Source organism: Protopterus annectens, chromosome 3.part0, assembly GCF_019279795.1.
Source record: "Protopterus annectens isolate FY-2018-M chromosome 3.part0, PAN1.0, whole genome shotgun sequence".
Lineage (NCBI taxonomy): Eukaryota > Metazoa > Chordata > Ceratodontiformes > Protopteridae > Protopterus > Protopterus annectens.
In genome coordinates, this window is record NC_056731.1 from 794,897,421 (window position 1) to 794,910,609 (window position 13,189).

The window sequence follows — 13,189 nt, forward strand, 5'->3', positions numbered from 1 at the left end:
AGCACACTAAAAAGCAGCAGTCCACACACATACATTTAAAAGTTTCGTCTAACCCTACACTACACTGCACATACACTACTATCTATCCACTTACCTTAACCCAGACCCTAACCCTAAGGTCTGTCACTATCGCACACTCACCCCCACCCACGCCCTAACCCTAACTCACGTAACCCGCCCCTAACCCCAAATTTTCACTATCGCACACTCACCTCACCTGCGCCCTAACTCAGTTAACCCGCCCCAACCCCAAATTCTCTCTATCGCACACTCACCTCACCCACACCCTAACCCTAACTCACTTAACCCGCCCCTAACCCCAAATTCTGTCACAGTCGCACACATACCTGACCCCCGCCCTAACCCTAACTCACCCAACCCGCACCCTAACCCAAACTTCCGCACAATCACACACTTACCTTAACCCAACCCGTAACTTTCCACCGCATCGCTGAAAACAGCAAAGCCACAACAAAGGCCAACCGAATTCTTTCCCTAGGAAAGAATTCGTTTTTGTGCAGCTTCGCTGTTTTCAGCATTCGCGATATTGGGTTCGATATTAGATCATCAAAAATTCTGCCATTTCGATGATCTAATATAGACCACTCATTTTATTGTATGAAATTAGGATTTCATGTAAAGTTGTGATTCCCCCAAAATGTAGATCAGTAGCTTTCCAAGTTAGCATGGCTGCAAACTTGTGTCATTTTCGGTCTACTTCTGATGTGAAGACACGCTAACTTGAACTCAGGCATGTCAACAACTGGTTCCCAGAAAATATGTTAAAAGTAAAACGTTTTCAAAAAAAAATTAAATGCTAAAAGGAACAGTATTGTCACATTTAATAATCCCTCCCTACATCCATCTTATAGTGTAGAGTACACCTCTCCTCAAAATGAAAGTGCTGTGAGAGACCGTGGAACAAACAAGCAATAATGCTCTCTAGGGTGTGTGTTAATGTGTAATTAACACCCACCCAGGGGTGTTATGAGGCCCAATGCCGCGGTGGACGGCCCTCTACACCCCTGTAAGGGCATTAATTACACATTAACACACACCCTGGAGGGCATTATTGCGCTTAGAGAATGGGCCCGCTGTAACATTGTTGTGTTTTACTTGCTTATTTATTTTTTTTAAGTACTATATTATTTTTTTGCATATTTTTAATGTAAAGTAGTTCCTCCGCCTAATGTTTTAAACTTGCTGTAGTATAGGCTAATGGTGTTGGAGGAAGCATTTTACATCAAAAATACATAAAATAAATAATGTAGTGCTTAAAAAAATAAATATGTAAAACACAGCACTTTTACATAGAGCCCGTTGTCTCTCTCTCATACACACATACACAGTCTCTTCTCCTTTCACACACATACATATACACACGCAGTCTCCTCTGCATTTATGCACACATTCACGCACACAAGATCGGTCTCACTCTTTCTCAGTCTCTCACACACACAGTCTCCGCTGCTTTCATACATGCATTCACACCCACAAGATCACTCTTACTCTCTCTTGATCTCTCACACATACACACTGTCTCCTCTGCATTCATACATTCAGTCAGTGATACACGATCGCTCTCACTTTCTCTCAACTGTCTCGATCTCACATGTACACACCCACAGTCTCTCTCTCTCTCTCTCTTTTTTTTTTTTTTGCATTTTATGCTTGCTAAACACCAGAACTGCTGCTTAACGAGAGCAAAATAATGGCAGCCATTATTTTTCTTTTTCCAGTTCTAGCTCCATGGCAGAGTGATATGCTTCCATGAAGCATTGGACTCGTTTTTCACCGGGCATTACTTATACATTAATATCCTGCTGGCGAACATTCGTTCTCCAGTCAGTGTATTGATGTACAGGTTGCCCATTTTCTAAGGGTAGGTAATTTCCTTGCCTTTTTACCATCATGTTGCAACAGTGGTAAGGAAGTCCATGCAGCTGACTGCAAGTGGTATTTCATCTAGATTCAAAGAAGTTATTACTCTTCTATATTCTGCATTGATTAGACCTGTCACTGAATACAGCCTCATTTGGGCTGTATCTAACTATCCATCACAAGCTTAAAAGACAACAGCTACCAGGAGAGGTGGAAGCACTGTCCCTGAATTCTTTGTTTTACAGCCTCCTTAGGAATGATCAGTACCTTGTCTTTTGGGCCATTAAGGATTCAGTAGTCCAAGACCTCTTATATCTCAACAAATTGAGCAGTCCCACTAATACGAGAACCACAGTTCTAAACCTGCATCAGCAAATAAACAAAACATGGTGGAGGGACAGATTCATCATGCAATGCCTTCCCCTTCTGCAGAACAAACTTCCACTCCTAGCTAAGCAATGAGACATACTTTCTTCTTTCAAAAAGGAGTGAAACAACTGAATGGATATTTATAAATGTACCCCAGTGTGACTGTCCTATCACTTCTTGAAAAAGGAACTAAGGTCTAAGGGAGGATACCTGCAAATAAATAGCCACTGGACCATTGCCTTGTATTTTCTATGATTCTTTCTATGAACAGACCCCATTTTTTTACTTTTGTCCTGATCACTGCTTTCTTAAATGACACCTAACATTGTGCCACATTTATTTTCTCAGTCAAGCTTATTAAGTGCATTGCTGTACTTTAATATATGTTATCAAATATTAGAGTCCTAAAAGGCTGCAGCGGTCTTCACTTGTAGTTCTATGACATCTTTAGTGTCAACTTATGAACAATAAATGGGTAGAACATTTGATGAAACTTTTTGTTTGTAAAGCCTTTGTGCCATGTAGACAAGGAAGGTCTGCAGTACAGTAGCACATGAAGCTGTAACTTCTGAAAAATACTTGCCTTTGCTTTTTGGCTTGATTGTTTGCTCATTTTCCAGATGAGATCCCCTTCTGTGTTGACTCTATACATCCTCACTGCATCCATATCAGTTTATGATAAGTTCTTCAGTTACTTCTCACATCCCAGAATCATGACGTCAGATGAACTGATATTCATCTGGATGGCTTTTAGAGAGGTGTGAGTGTGTGTGTGTGTGTGTGTGTGTGTGTGTGTGTGTGTGTGTGTGTGTGTGTGTGTGTGTGTGTATGTGTGTGTGTTAGCAAGTAAGTGCTTGTATCTTTCAGCAGTATGGCATCCTATTCAAGACTGGTTCACTGCCTTATGTTTACTTGCTGGGTAGGCTGCGTGTCTGCTACAGTCCTGAATAGTTTAAGGTAGGTATCAGAGAATAAATAATTGAAATTTAGCCCACACACACACACACACACACACACACACACACACACACACACACACACACACAGACACACACTCACAAAATAGACTGGGTATAATTTATAAACTGAAAACTACGCTTGTACCCCAGTTTACCATCAGCAACATGTAGCATGACATTATGTAAATAGCTAGAGTAGACATAAACGTGCTACTATATTTTTCAAGCTAGGTCAGTATTGATATTGTAGGGGTACATGCAAGCAATAATGCCTGACAGGGTGTGTGTTAATGTAATTAATGCCCGCCCAGGGGTGTTATGAGGCCCGATACCACAGGCCGAGGAACCTCTTCACCCCTGGAAGGGCATTAATTACACAGTAACACACACCCTGGAAGGCATTATTGTGCCTAGAGAATGGTCTCACTGTAAAATTGTTGTGTTTTACTTGCTTATTTTTTTTTTAAGTACTGTATCATTTTTTTACATATTTTTAATGTAAAATAGTTCCTCTGCCTAATGTTTTAAACTTGCTGTAGTATATGCTAATGGTGTTGGAGGAAGCATTTTACATCCAAATACATAAAATAAATAATATAGTGGTAAAAAATAAATAAGTAAAACAGAAGAATTTTACATAGACCCCATTCTCTTTCTCCCTCATACACACATACATATACACACACAGTCTCCTCTGCATTTATGCACACATTCATTCACACAAGATCAGTTTTATTCTTTCTCAATCTCTCACACACACACAGTCTCCGCTGCCTTCATACAGGCATTCAGTCTCACTCTCTCTCTTTTACACACAGTCTCTTCTGCATTCATACATGCATTCACACACACAAGATCGCTCTTACTCTCTCAATCTCTCACACATGCACACAGTCTCCTCTGCATTCACATGCATTCAGTGACACACGATCGCTCTGTTTCTTTCCAACTCTGTCGATCTCACACACACACACACACACACACACGCATGCGTAGTCTGTCTCTCTTTCTCTTGTTTTTTTGTTACATTTTATGCTCGCTAAACAGCAGAACCGCTGCATAATGTGCATAAAATAATGGCAGCCATTCTTTTTTTTTCCAGTCTGAGCTCCACGGCAGCTTGATATGCTACCATGAAGCGGCAGACTCATTTTTCACTGGGCATTACCTGTACATTAATACCCTGCTTGAAAATGTTCTCCAATCAGTGTGTTGCTGTACAGTTTGCACATTTTCTAATGAAAAGTTATTTCATAACCTGCTTCCCATGCAGTGAATCTGAAAGGGGGAGCATGCTGTCTGTGATACAGTGCCATTGGATTACTTTCTCATTACCATAGTTTGGGTCTGTGATAAAACTGACTAGTGTCAAGCTATAAATTGAGGCTTTTCCCATAGTGTAGACTTTGTAATTTGCAGGTGTCTAACTTTTTGCACAAGACTCCATTAAAAAGTGAGAGTGTCTGAATATTGTAGTACACAACTGCAGTTTTTACATCAGAATTCCCACCATTAATTATGTCTTACTTTTTCTTCTAGGGCTCAGCATATACCTTGGCTTCACTTCTCATTATGGTGTGTGCATGCGTGCATGCATACTCGTGCATGTGTGTGCACGCACACGTGTTTGTATCTACATGTCTGTATATGTGTGTGTCTGTATATAACAGTGTGCATCCAGTACTTTGAGAGTGCTGCAGTAGAGGAGCATCCCTCTATAAGATGCAGCTAACCTGTAGATCATTACGTTAATTAGATGTGTGCAAGTTGCAAACTTCTGTATGAACTATGTGGAAGACACCTGCCCCCTTAAAAACAATGATTTCCATTTTGCATGTCTTTTTTTTAATTCTTTCATTGCTCCCCTTTGACTCGTGACTGATATTTTTAAGAATGGATTACATTGTTATTACCTTGTAGGAGACACAACAACGATCAGCACCATTCTAGTATGCGAGAACACTATTGTGTAGATGAGAATACTGAGAGGAGGAATCATTACCTTGATCTGGCTGGGATAGAGAACTACACTTCCAAATTTGGTCCAGGTAAAGTAATCTTTTATTTGTTTTCACCTACAAAAAGCTGTGCCTTTTGAGTTCTCACCTCAGAATTGTCCTTGCGTTAACAGTTTGTCTAATGCCATATGTTTGGTATTGTAATACTAGAGACTGGTAAGCAATTACATTGCAAGTTATAGTGAAAATATTAATGAAACATATGGAAAGATTAATATAGGCCTTTGTAACATTTTCTTGATGTATTATCTAGAGTCTGTTTTTATTTGTGGGTGCGTGCGTGTGTGTGTGTATGTGTGTGTGTCTTTGTGTGTGCGTGTGTGTGTGTGTGTGTGTGTGTGTGTGTGTGTGTGTGTGTGTGTGTGTGTGTGTGTGTGTGTGTGCACATTAAGTTTGATCTAAAAGTATTTCCATCTGATCCCAAAATATCGAAAAATTCATGTAATCACATTTTCTAAAACACATTTCACTGAATCACATTTAAAGAAAAATCTGGAAAAGTGTGGACACCTCCTTTTTGCATGCTTTAGTTGTTGTTGTTTGTCTTTTGGCTTTTCCCGGTAAGGGGTCGCCACAGCGGAACTCCGGTCCGCTAATGATTGGCAGTAGATTTTTATGAAACGCCAAGGTGCCAGCTCGACGCTCAACCTTCAACGAAGGCACGCCCATTTACGCACGCATGTCTTTCGAACGCTACCCAACCGCGGGGAGGACATGCAGACTCCACACAGAAGACACTCCCAGGCCAAGCCAAGAATCGAATGGGAGAACCTCTTGCTGTGAGGTAACAATGCTACCGCTTTGCATGCTTTAGTGATAGCAGGAATTACAAGGCAGATTAGTCTAGCACACCATCAGAACCTTGCTAATGCCCACCCACATGTTGTACCTCAGTGTCTAGAAGCTTCAGTTTGTGCTGCAGCAGAGATTCACCGTGTGCTGTTTTTTTTTCTTTTCTCGTCAGTTACAGCCGTGGAGTTAGTATATTTAAGCAAGGGAGATGTGGAGGCAAAGCCTCCCCCCCCATGTGGGGGTGCAGGGGAGCTTGCTCCCCTGGGAAAAAAAAACTTTTGTAGGAATATTCACTGTATATGAAATTTTCTTTGAAATATGTTTTAGATCAAATGAATGTTTTTGACAATTTGTAATTAGGTGAAAAGTCTTTTAGATGAAAAGTATTATACTCCCTGCCGTGTGTGTGTGTGTGTGTGTGTGTGTGTGTGTGTGTGTGTGTGTGTTTGTGTGTGTGTGTGTGTGTGTGTGCATGTGCATGCGTGTGTGACTGCGTGTGTGTGTGTGTGTGTGTGTGTGTGTGTCTGTGTGTCTGTGTGTCTGTGTGTCTATGTGAGATAGAAAGCAAAAGCATGTGGAAACTTGAAGAGATATAAATCTCATCTGTCTGCCTGGTGCTTGGTTCCTACCACTTTGGTCCTGACTCATTAATTGCATACACCTTTTTAACCCATACTCTGTAGTACATATACTGAGGTATGTTCATTTAACAGACTAGTCAGTTCTGAGTAATAAGCCCTTACTTGGATCCTTCTAAACTTAAGTCTTTCCTTAATGTATTTACTTAGTAAGAAAAATGAGGCCTGGATTACTGTGACATGGGGGTGGTAAATGACAGAGCTTGATCACAGTCTGTGTTACAGAGACAGCTGTAAATATTATGTATATTTGGTACCTCAAAGGCACTGGATGGGCCCGTACAAAGGCAAGCTGCCTGGGTCTGACTACTAGCATGGCTCACTATATGACTCTAATAACCCTTCCTGTGTATCGTCATGTGAGATGCAGGCAAGGGGTAAGTGTTCCAAGGTTATATCCTGTTAAAGTAGTTTTTCTGTCTGCCTTGTTTGCATTGTTAAAAGTCAGTTAACACAACCTCGGTATGAATACTGCAGATTGTTTGGAAATTACAAGAGACATTCATTAAAAAGGCTATATTTTATTGTAAAAGGTCTGGTCAGTGGGTTGTTGCAGATATATGCGGAAGGTTTGAAATTATTGTGAATTAATTTACACAGAACACCACTTCATTCTTTAAATTCGCAAAGTGGAACAGTGATTTTCAAAATGTGGAACACACAGGTACAATATGGAACAGCTTAAGCCATGGAGCTCACAGTAAGGTTAAAAATGTTTTGTTCAGTCCTTCTAACATGTTTTGTTGATGAAACAATAAGACTATGTATTATTTCCCTGCTTTATGTGCAAGTCTTAAAACTGAATGTGCAAAAATCCCTTATAATGTGGAAAAGGGGTTATGAATCAAAATGAGGAGCTGTTTCTCTAAATGAGATATGGCTGAGAGATATGCATCACCTTTGGCGTATGATTGCCTGACTGATTGAAGGAAGGGAATTTGCATCTTCCTTGGAAAATATCTCATACTGGTTTTGCTCTAATGGTAAACAAATCACATTATAAGTCTGGCATTGTTGCCACCTTCTGAACAAATATAGGGGATTATGATTGGGTCGCCGATCAATATCTGCTTATTATGTGTTTGAGACATAAATGCCAAGAAATTCACTCCATGTGATAAACTTACAGGAAAAAATGCTAAGTGTTTTACCAACTTTCAAAGCTCTATAGCACTTAGTGAGCACTGTCAGAAAGACAGTGTAACACAGTCTGGTATGTTTACACTCATCTTGCCATTACTGTCAGCTGTCTAGATTTTCACAGGGTGTCCAGATTTTTGCATCATATGTTTGGTCAATTCCTCATAAAATCTTGTTTTTGGACAAATCACTGAGGACGAAAGTCAGTAAATGATGATGTATATTTGAGTTTCAGATTTCTTATCCTTCAGAAAATGCAGGTGAATGCACATTCTGTTATTTTAGCTACTTTCTAAGTTTATAAGAGGAAGTCAGGCAGGGACACATTACTGATACAGACAGCAGCCAGAAACAAATCTGTTTTTTTTATTCTGACACTGTCTTAGCTGGTCAGTACTGCAAGATTTGATTGTCTAGCGAGAGACCTGATCTTAACAACTGAAGCAGGGAGTGCTTAACATTAGTTAAGGTCACATCTCACTTCGAGTACTTCTTAACCAATTTGTCTTTTTCTGGATTTAGGTTCATAGGTTCATACGTGTGTACTAGGCTAATAGCCATGGATCCTTTTCAAGCCTAGCCCATAGGATTACCCTGGCATCATGCCACCTGACCTTAGTTCCCAGTGCCTCTGTCAAGTAGAGTCACTGGAGTGATCCCTGGGGTGAATTTTCTGTTTCCCATCCACGCATCAAGATATCTCTTGAAGAGGGCCAGTGAGCCACTCCGCTTGACATGTATGGGAAGTCTATTCCATAGCATGGTAATGAGGTTGAGGTCTCTGGAGCGTGTAGTGCAGAGGGATTGTGATTTCGTTATATGTAGCATTTCTAACAGAGCTGGGTTAGACATGGCTTTGTAAGTCAAGCAGAGATCACCTCTAAGTAGACAATATGAGACAGAGAATAGTTGGAGTTTTTTTAGTCTGTCCATATAGGACAAGTAAAACACAAGAAGATAAAAATAACTTCAGAACAACTCCAGAAATGTAGAGCCAGTCACTCGAACAGCTGAATAAAAAGTGTTTATTCAATAGTTAAGCACTTTCTTCCCTTCACAGTTACAGGACTTCCTCAGAACAAATTTGAAAACACACACTTTCAGGGAAGAAAGTGCTTAACTGTTAAATAAACACTTTTTATTCAGCTGTTTGAGTGACTGGCTCTACATTTCATATAGGACAAGTGTTTAAGTCCTAGGATCCTCTTTGTGAGGTACTTTTGCGGCCTCTCTTGTTGTTGCAGGTGTCTAGTGAGGTACATGCCAAATGGGGCATTGTACTCGATGACTGGCCTAATGAGGGAAGAGTAGAGGGCGACAATGACCTCTTTCTTCCTGGATGCAAAACCCTTAGTTATGAGATGTGCCACATAGAAATGCTTTCTGACCACAGTGGCAATGTGGTGGTCAAAAGAGAGATTGCTGTCAACCTGTGTTTCCAGATGTCTTATAACGCCTTCTGTGTTCAGTGGACTACCATCGATGTGGTAATTCATGGGAACCAGGTTTTTCCCAAAGGGGATGACGACACATTTTTTGGCATTGAGCTTAAGGCCATGCTTCTGACACGTCGTTGGTCTCAGTGAGGCCTTTCTGTAGGATATCAACATCACTTGGGGAGTTAATTATAGCACCCAACTTACAATTGTCTGCAAACCAGCTACTTTCACACTGTGGGTTCTGTCTGTGAGTCAGTTTGCAACCCACCTAGTGATATAGGGGTTGATGCCTAGCTTAGTGAGTTTTTCTATGATTCCTGAGTGGGGAATGGTATCAAAGGCCTTGGCCAGATCGAGGTAGGCTATATGAACCACCTTGCCTTCATCCACAGCTCTGGTGACTGACTCAAAGAAGTCAACCAGGTTGAGCAGACATGATCTACCCTTCACAAAACCAAACTGTGTGGGATCCAGAGTTTGGAGATTCCCTATATCCTTGTTTATTAGGTCTATAATGATGTGTTCCATAGCTTTGCATATCAGACTCGTCAGGCTAATGGGGCGATAGTTCCCAGGGTCTGTAGTCACTCCTCCTTTGTGGAGAGGGATGACTGTAGCAGTGCACCATTCAGTAGGGATAAAGCCTGAGGTGAGGCTGTTATTGAACAGGGCATATAGGTGAGGTGCCATTTCACTCTGTAGTTCATGTAGAACACAGCCAGGGATTATAGTTCATAGTTCATAGTTTAGTACTAAGCTAACTGCCCTTGCGAGACATTTTAAGCCTAGCCAATTATCCCTTGTGAGATTCAAACCCTGCACCTTGTGTTTGTAAGGCAAACACCTTAGCCATTAAGCCACCCTCCCAACCAAAGCCTTAACAAAAAGTTGGGATCCCTCATCAAATCCTCTAAAGATTAGTTATGTTAGTAATGACCAGGTCAAGGATGTTACTACCTCTAGTGGGGGTAAGAACAAGCTGGTCCAGGGCATTGGAATTAATGAATCCCAGGAAACGTTGGGCAAGTAAATTGGTACAAGGGTAGTTGAAGTCGCCCAGTATGAGAGTGTTAGGTTGGACCGTAATATTCTCCAGGTTGCTTAGGAACATGGAGTGTGAGTCTGGGGACATGGTTTGGGACCTATAGCAGGCTATGACCTGAATCTCTGTCTTACCCAATGTTAGCTGCAAGTGAATTATCTCTGTTGTGTTATGTTTGGCTACCAGTCTGGAGGTGATCGCATCCTTTATTAATATGGAAACACCATCGCCTTTGGAGCTTTGGTCCAAGTTCTGGGGCTGAAAGGTGTGGAATGAGTTATAGCCTGGTAGTGCAGCGGTGCTTTCTGCTGCCTTGAACCAGGTCTCTGACACAGCACAAATGTTGATGTTCTCATTTTAAGGAGTGCTTTGAGCGAGTGCATTTTGAGATTTAGACTTCTAGTGTTGAGCACCATGACCCTCAGATTGCATTTGTTTGTAGCTGTTATGGTGGTAGTTTGGTCTTTGGAACACCACCTAAAAATGCACTATAGGGGTGGCAAGAGCCTTGGCCAGTATCTGGAAGCATCGAGGTCTGTCAATCATGTCATCCCAGGCAGGCAGATACTGAATCCCCTTAGAATGACACCAGAAACTTGGCCAATTGTTGAAATCAATAATTTTCTGCTTGTACTGTGGTATCATTCTGGGTGATAGTAGGAGGCTGCTCAGGGCTAGAGTCATACCTGCTTGGGCTACATAATCTGAAAGTTCCTCCATGTCTTTTTTCATGTAGTCCAGGGTGGTAGGTCATTCACACCCACATATACAATGACAGAGTCATATTTGTACCTGTAGTTGAGAGACCTGAGTGCGTGGGTTATGTGTTGGATCCTGGCAGCTGACAAGCAGCTGACTGTTACTTTCTCCTTATTCAACCTAGTGAGTGGGACATCAGTGTGCCTCACTATCGAATCACCTATGACTAGTGTATTGGGCATGCTGTTTTGCCTTAGGGGATTTGGTTGAGTGGCACACTGTTTAGGAGGGTTATTTATCTCATGATTAGTGTTGTGTTGTGGTGATCGAGTGCATTTCTGCCTTGGAGATCTCTGCTGTTTGGGTAGATTTTTATTGAGAGCCTCCACGAAGGTGGGTGTGTCACCATGCTCCATGCAGTACACTAGTATTGCATCACTAGAAGCACAAAAACTAAATGATCTTGCTTATAAGTCTTACAGGGCTAGAGTAATGCTTAGTAGGGCCTGAGACTCTGAAGCTATGTGACTATTGGATGAGCCACTCAAGTCATGTTATAACTAGCCTTGTGACCACTGGACATTTTATATCCTGAGCCTACACAAAATGCACAAATTTGCACAGTAAATTTAAATAAATGGGATATAAACCAAGAACAATTTTTGTAAGTTCTTTTTGCTGCCATACCTGTTGACCATCAGACCTCCCCTGCTTGGATTTTAGCCCATTTGTTCCTCCATGCAGAGTATCTCAAGCACAGAAGTGAGAGCCCTCCAGAGGGGCTGTCATTCAGACAGTGTGAAGGTGGCTGTGTCCTTACTGGCATCCTTGCAAAAGAGAGTGGATGTAGTAGGCCCTAATACTCCCTCCTAGGTGGAGAAACAGTTGATGCCACCACTGCAGGCAGTACAGTGCCCCCCCCCCCCATGTGCAAGTGTATGCTTCTGTTACCTCACAGTGAAGGCTATTGCTGAAGTAGCCTGGTGGCTGAGCATCTGCCTTGGGATGTATTTTGCTTCACCACCCTCCTCTGTAAGGAAACATAGTGTTAGTCTGCTAGAATGGACCCCCATCCTCCAAGGATGGGTATAGGTATCCTCCTGCACCATTGACAACAATGTTCCAGCTGCTAAAACCATATTCAGGAATTTACCCTTGTAAACCCACGGGGCTGTTTTTAAACTCAAACAAATTTAGCATTTAAACAGAACCAGTTAAATGAACAGACATCAGTAGGAAACCAGTGCATCACAGGACACATGTGCAGGTCTACATTCACACACACACACACACACACACACACACACACACACACACACACTTGCAGACAATTTCAAGGATCATCAAATTTCCTTCAATTCATATGCTGCAGTATTCATCACGTTAGGGAGTCTGCCTCCATCTGACTCGTACTTCCGCCCATTATACCATAGTCTACATGCCACTGTGAGGTACGTGCGACAATGCACATCATACCACATACATCAGTCATAAAGAGACATTGGGTATAAAGAGGAAGTCAGTGTGCACCAACCTCAGAATTTTTCTGCCACCTGTTCAGTCGCCTGCTCCAGAAGTTCGCTCACAAGGTCAGTTGTGTACCTTGGATAGGATAAGTACCCCACTGGGGTTTTTCTTTCTTAAATTCTTTGTTGCTACTGCTTGTTTGTTGGGTGATTTCATATCCGCTAGGAAGGACAAGTGTCAGTATGGAAGGTAGATTCCACATAAAGACGCCCATGACCTCTGCTTGTTCTTTCTAGGCCCAGACCACAATCACACTATTTGTACTAGCTGCAAGTCATTCATCCCGAAAACTCTTAAGAGCCATTTAGCATTGTTCTAACTCTACTTTGAGAACCAACACCTCAAACGTCTGGCGTGGGAGAGGGAGGTGACTTTGGGTTCTTTGGATGAGCCCCAAGTGAAAACGGCCAAGAAACCTCGACCTGATCTTCCAGCTGCACCCTCTTTTCCAGATGTCTTGCCCAAGGCCGATGTGTTGCAAGAAGGATCTAAAGCCATTGTCAGTGGATGTCCCGGTGGTTTTGTCCTGTCTGTGTGAACTGATGAAGGGGGGGCTGTCTTATTCTTTGACGAAGGCTCATCTTTCAGCCATCATGGCTTGTTTGCCTGTGCCCCCTCCTTTAGCCTCTAGGTTAGAGGTTAAACTGTTTTTTAAAGGCGTCCTTCATATTAGACCACCAAGGAA

The 13,189-nt window shown here is 41.9% G+C and overlaps 1 protein-coding gene across 1 annotated transcript in view; it reads left to right on the forward strand.

Annotated features, from left to right (window-relative positions):
* The window catches only part of NKD2 (NKD inhibitor of WNT signaling pathway 2), a 420,097-nt gene that overhangs the window by 370,724 nt on the left and 36,184 nt on the right, over positions 1-13,189 (forward strand). Inside the window, exon 6 of the mRNA XM_044065142.1 lies at positions 5,130-5,257. Coding sequence (XP_043921077.1) covers positions 5,130-5,257 — 128 coding nt within the window. The remainder of the gene's footprint in view (positions 1-5,129; positions 5,258-13,189) is intronic.